The sequence below is a fragment of the Leptonychotes weddellii genome, chromosome 4 (genome assembly GCF_054177405.1).
Source record: "Leptonychotes weddellii isolate Sample4059 chromosome 4, ASM5417740v2, whole genome shotgun sequence".
NCBI classification, from domain to species: Eukaryota; Metazoa; Chordata; class Mammalia; order Carnivora; family Phocidae; genus Leptonychotes; species Leptonychotes weddellii.
The window spans coordinates 127217060-127223099 of NC_138372.1; the positions used below are offsets into that span (position 1 = coordinate 127217060).

Genomic DNA, 6040 nt, shown 5'->3' on the forward strand with positions numbered 1-6040 from the left:
CAAATAAGCTTAAAGGAGGGGCGCCTGGGTGGCTCAGTCGTTAAGCGTCTGCCTTTGGCTCAGGTCATGATCCCAGGGTCCTGGGATCGAGCCCCGCATCGGGCTCCCTGCTCGGCAGGAAGCCTGCTTCTCCCTCCCCCACTCCCCCTGCTTGTGTTCTCTCTCTCACTGTCAAATAAATAAATAAAATCTTTAAAAAAAAATAAGCTTAAAGGCTTAGAACAACACTGGGTTTATTGTTTTCCAGCTTGTAGAGGCTGCCTGTGTTCCTTGGTTTGTGTCCCTTCCTCCATCTTCAGATTGCATCATCCTATCTTCTTCTGCCTTTGACCTTCCTGCCTTCTTCCTACAAGAACCCCTTAATTATATTGAGGCCTTCTGGATAATCTTCCCATCTCATGATCCTTAACTTAATAACATCAGCATTTCCCCCCACCTCATGTAACAAATTCATAGTTTTTAGGGATTAGGGGATGGATGTCTTTGAGGAGCCATTATTCAACCTAACATACCATACTAGCTGTGGGCACCTAACTTTGATCCATTTCCACGCTAAGTCACCTTACTGTATCATAAACTATTAGGGAAGTCATTTACATATCCTCTACTGGTACCAAAACATTTTTTAAAGAAGGATTTAATGTACTATAAAGTGAAGTGGAAGCCTAAGAAAGATGATTGTAATCAAAAGAGGACTTTAGAAAGTTATCTTTATTTGAATCCAAAATATATTACGTTCTTCATTTCCATGGCAGATAGAAATTAAACCACGCTCTGCAGAAGATAAGAGTTCTATAATCAGAAATCAACATCTGCAGATATTGTGACATTGCACCTGCATGTTTTGAAGTGAAGAATATAAAAATACCAAGCACATATAAAAGGCTATCTTTAAACACTAATAATTTTGCTTTTTCAAAACAAAATATCTTAAATATAACTGTTATTTCTATTAAAGCCTTTGAAGACATGCTAATTCTGCAGATTTAAATGAAACTATTTTTTTTCCTTTCCACTCAAAAAGCTTCTCTGTTAAATGAAGTTTCCACAAGAGTTTTTATTACCAGCTATGAAAAATTAAGCTTACAAATACACTTCGAAAAAAGTATAACAAAGATAAGAATAAACTTTCATCCCAAAGATGTGATCTTTGGTTTCAAACCACTTTAAGGTTGTATTTTTATGTGAGAAGAACTATTGATTTGAAACCATCACTATTATAAAATAACTCATAGTAAAACAGAATGGTAGCAGAACATACATGTGTATATGTCCAGTGGTTACTTAGAAAATACTGGACAGGGTCTTAAAAAAGGAATTGGGTCTGCTATGGAATCACTGACATAGGAATGAGTTATGGTAGCCCTAGGAGTAGATGAGATTTCTAATGGAGGGAGTTTAAAGGAAGAAGAGCAGAGGTCTGAGCATTGAAACTTTAAACATGTATAATCAACATCAATTTTATTATTTTATAACCCTTATCTGAAATTATATTGTTCATTATATGCCTATGTTAACACAGACTTGGCCCATATTGTTTGCTACTGTATCTCCAGTCCATAAACCGATGCCTGGCACAGAGTAGGTAATGAAAAAGCATCTATTGAGTAAGTGACTGAATGAAGAAAAAATATTTTTATAAACATTAAGATCTTTAAGGTATCTCAAGTATGATTTAGCCTAGGTGATCAACCTAGTCAAGGTAACATATTTCGGAGAGATATGCATTTTACTTTATAGATTTTTTTTCCTATAGATTTGGGTTCTGACCTTGTGTTTTGGTGTGTGACTCTTCAACGGGAGTCATCTTGGTTTGGAGAGATTTCTTTTCACTTTTGTTTTCTCCCTTTAAGAAACAAAATAAAGATTGTACACGATGAATTTACATAAAGTAAATTTAAATGTAAAATATAACACAGAGTTTTTCATTCAGTGAACAAGCCAATCGTTAAAGTTTATCATTTGTTTATGGTATACTGCAAATGATAATTCTTGTACTTAAATGAATATTCTTGGCTCTACTATTGCATAATCAGCCCCGACGTTCACAGCTTGCTGGCCTCAGGCACTCTTTTTCTCAGTGTGGTTGCTGCATCTCTCTGGCACATGTTCCTCCCAATTTCAGTCCTCACTCCCCACAGCCCTAGTATTGGCCCTGGTCTACGTCTTTAGTAGTAGAACTTAAAGTGATGGAGAGAAGAAAGTGTCTAGTTTCTTAATTCAGAGCTTTCTTTTTCTTCTCTTTGTGATTTCATTTGCTTCTACCTCACCATTTGAGCATCTAAGCTTTCCTTTGAAATGTATGTATGTCTCACTGGATGTGGCCAGTGTGTGTCTGAGGATGTGGGGACATCCTGTGGGGACAGAGTGAAATAAGATATAATGTTAGAACATAGAAATGTTGGCTCCCAAGCTGTTCAAAGTCTAGTAGGGGAAACAAACACACAAAAATGTAAATGCAAGGAAATGTTACAGGCGATGAGACAATGTCTGTAGAGGAAAGAACAGGGCATAAAGGTGGAGTGGTCAATTCTACTGGAGTAGAAGGAAAGGGAGGAGACTATTACAAATCAAGATGATTTTTTTTTTTTTTTTTATGAACAAGGCATGGAAAACATTCCAGGTAGAGAATGCCTTCTTACCAAAAGTCCAAGGTGTGATTGTATACAGGAGGTTGGGGGAGACTAAAGTAGAAGTGGTTGAATGGGAAAGAGTGTGAGAAAGTAAGGCTAGCTAAATAGGCAGGGACAAGGGCCTTGAAAGTCTCATAAGCCTTGATGTGGAGTTTGACATTATTTATAGGCACTGTATATCAGGAACATTTTAAACTAGAAAATAAATTAATCAGATGATTTAATTTAAGCCTGACAGTAACCATATGTGTTAGGCAAGACAGTTATTATTATTCTTATGTTATTGAGTAGGAAATTGATTAAGTAGCTAGAAAGATATGTATCCCTGGATATATTATGGAGTAGTGGTAAAGCCTTCTCACTTCAAGTACTTTTACATCATATTATGATGCTATTCATAAACATATTCATCATAGTCTTTTCATGTATACAAATGTAGATTTATGTGAATGGTGTCTTATTCTGTAGTATGAGAGTTTGGATTAGTCTGAGTTTGCAGATCTTGATTTATTGGTTATTGACAAAGGGAAGTCACCTATGTTATTTTGGTTTAAGAACTAACTCTTTAAATGACACTTTAAAAGAACAATGTAAATTGATTTATTCATTCCTGAATATCTTCTTATAGGCCTCAATACATCTGTTTGTTTATCCGAAACTTGTTGTTTAAATGCCATTTTAAAAGGTTATATTCTGTGGATAAAAAATGGTTTTAACTTTGTCATTTTTAATATTTAGCATATTTGAAACTAGAGAATAACTCTATTTCCTCTCCCAACGTGTTATTACATCAAAAGAGTAGATGCAAATAATTTCCCAAAATATGCCTTTTAAGATATAACATGATGCCAGCAGACTTCATGTTAACATCCATAAATTAGTACCGCCGGAATGTCATGGGATATACACAAGAGTTGATCTACCTGTGTCTAGTATAAGTACTTCTTCAGTACTACTGTTTCTGAAGGAAAGACAACTCTGCAAGGAGTTTTTGTTCTTTTTGCCTTCTCTCGAACATTCCTTTATCCTGTGAGTAGAGTATTTAGAAAGTTGATTCAACTAATATTCATTTGTTCTGAAGAAGTACAGCCTTGAGATTGAGCTCTCAGGTGCTGAAGTCAGATAGAATGGGGTTCCAATCCAAGCTTTGCCAGTTGTTAGTTGTGTGTAAGCAACAAATTATAACAGGACTCATGGTTACTCTGAAGATTTAATACAATAGTACTTGGAAGAGGCTAGCACCTTGCCTGGCACATAGTAATTATTGTTAGCTATTATGTTCTCCAAGAGAATAATATATTAGTTATTTTTATGTGCTCTTTTGAAAAATAATCATGATAGGCAGGGGTTAAATATCATTGTAGTGACTTTCCCAGCAAGAAACACAACGAGACTAGCTGAAGGAAAATACCCAGTTCAACATTTGTGATATTCCATGAGTTTTTAAGCATATTAATAATTTTCAAAGCATGGGATTATTTATTTTAGGATAAGAATTAGAAAAAAGTCAAGGGCAATGAAGCAATGCTAAGCACATCCTCCATATCTGCTCTCCATTGCAAACACAGTCAATGTTAATCAGAAATGAAAGGCAAATTTTCCAAGGCCAATGCTAAGTAATCTTGGTGTTTTCTATACTCTAGGCTCATTTAAACCTGAATCATTAGACCATGCTGTTTTAGTCCCTGAGGTACAGTCCTGCTTGTACTTGACATCTTTCATCCAATTATTTTAGATGGGAAAATAATTATTGCTCTAAAAATCTTTAGCACTTTTAGGTAAATCTAGGCAGCAATTTATGAAAATTATTCTGTAGATAGTTGTAAGTGAATATTGATCATATAATTATCACTTTGGACTTAAATCTGTCGTATAAACACAAATTACTTATAATAGTAATAATAATATTAATAATAATAATTGCCATTTGGGAAGCCTTTACTATGCGCTTTAGATATACTGTCTCTAGTTTACACAACAAGGCTATGAAGCAGGTATTATCTTCATTTTACAGATGAGTAGACCTAGAACTTATGAAAAATACTTATCTAGAGCAGGGCTCCTCCACTTCAGCAGTTTTGAAATTTTGCGCTGGATAATTCTATGTTGTGAAGGGCTGTCCTGTACATTCTAGGATGTCTAGCATAATCTCTGGTCTTTATTCACTAGATGAAAGTTAACATCTCTACCCCTGAGCTGTGAAAACCAAAAATAACTCCATACATTGCCAATTGTCCTGAGTGGCTAAACTGTTCCCTTTTCAAGAACTCCTAGTCTAGAGCAATTACTGTTAAATTGTAGTTTACCACAGCCAGGATGCGTGATATTCTTTGTTGAAACTAATTCATATGGCCCATTTAATATTTGAGAAATTATTTCATTTTGGATTATGTAGAAGTGTAAATCAGCAACAAGAAGTCCTACTTGGCTTTTCCAACTCCTTCTAAACATTTATTAATCATTTTAAAGCAAATATATAAAAAAATAAAGCAAATATATATAGTATATATAAAATGATGTGGATAAAACTCCAAAGACAAACAGCATGACCCAAATGGTAGCAGGCGAAACAGCAAAGCAATCTTACATACCACAGTATATATTAAAACACTGACAAAAATCCATCACTAGACAAAAATGGTAAGAATCAAGACTGATTTAGGAATGTAAGTAGCATACCTGTCTTGTGGATTGCTGAAGCTGATTGCTTGGATCAGGACCTTGTTTATTCTCATCATTCCCTTCTCTAGGCTTCACCTTGTTGGATTTTATTGTCAATAATTTAAACATTTTCTCTGAGGTGGTTCTGAAAGCTTCTGTTTTTACGACTGTCTCAAGGTAGAGCAATGTACTTTGTTTTTCTTTTCATTAGTAGACAAGCCAATTAGTTGTTTAATCAGGATTTTGTTCTCGTTAATTCCTAGAGGCAACTCTGTAGCTAGTTGGGGCTTTGGCTTAAAAGCAGCAAATTACTTCTGCTTGGGTGATTTGAATTCTGTTTATGAACTTTAAAGAGTCAAAATGCCCTGGAGAATAGTTTATAAGTGGAGGATTAAACAAAACTTCACTGTTGACTTGAATTGTTTAAATGTGATCACATTGCCCATTGGTTTGTTTATTTTTCTTTTCTAATTACCCACCTACCCATCTCCATTTATCTAATTTAATCAAAGTAACATGCAAATGATTAAAAAATAATATGTGCATAAGGGCTTATAATATAAGGAACAGTCCTTATAAGGAAGAGTTCCCCCAGAGTTCCCATCTTTAGTCCTACAGCATGAGATAACTATTTTTTTTCCTTTTTCTGTCTTTCTAGTGTTTTTTAAATAAGTATTTTATTAATTGATCAGATTAATGGAACTCTTAGAAACCATAGTGGAAAATGAGTAAATGAGGCTTTGCAT

At 34.7% G+C, this 6040-nt stretch overlaps 1 protein-coding gene across 1 annotated transcript in view; it reads right to left on the reverse strand.

Moving 5' to 3' along the window:
• Window positions 1-5423, reverse strand: part of CNGB3 (cyclic nucleotide gated channel subunit beta 3) — a 128231-nt gene extending 122808 nt beyond the window's left edge. Inside the window, exons 1-2 of the mRNA XM_006727116.3 lie at window positions 5313-5423; window positions 1771-1846 (exon numbers count right to left, since the gene is read on the reverse strand). Coding sequence (XP_006727179.1) covers window positions 1771-1846; window positions 5313-5423 — 187 coding nt within the window. The remainder of the gene's footprint in view (window positions 1-1770; window positions 1847-5312) is intronic.
• Window positions 5424-6040: the final 617 nt, after the last annotated feature.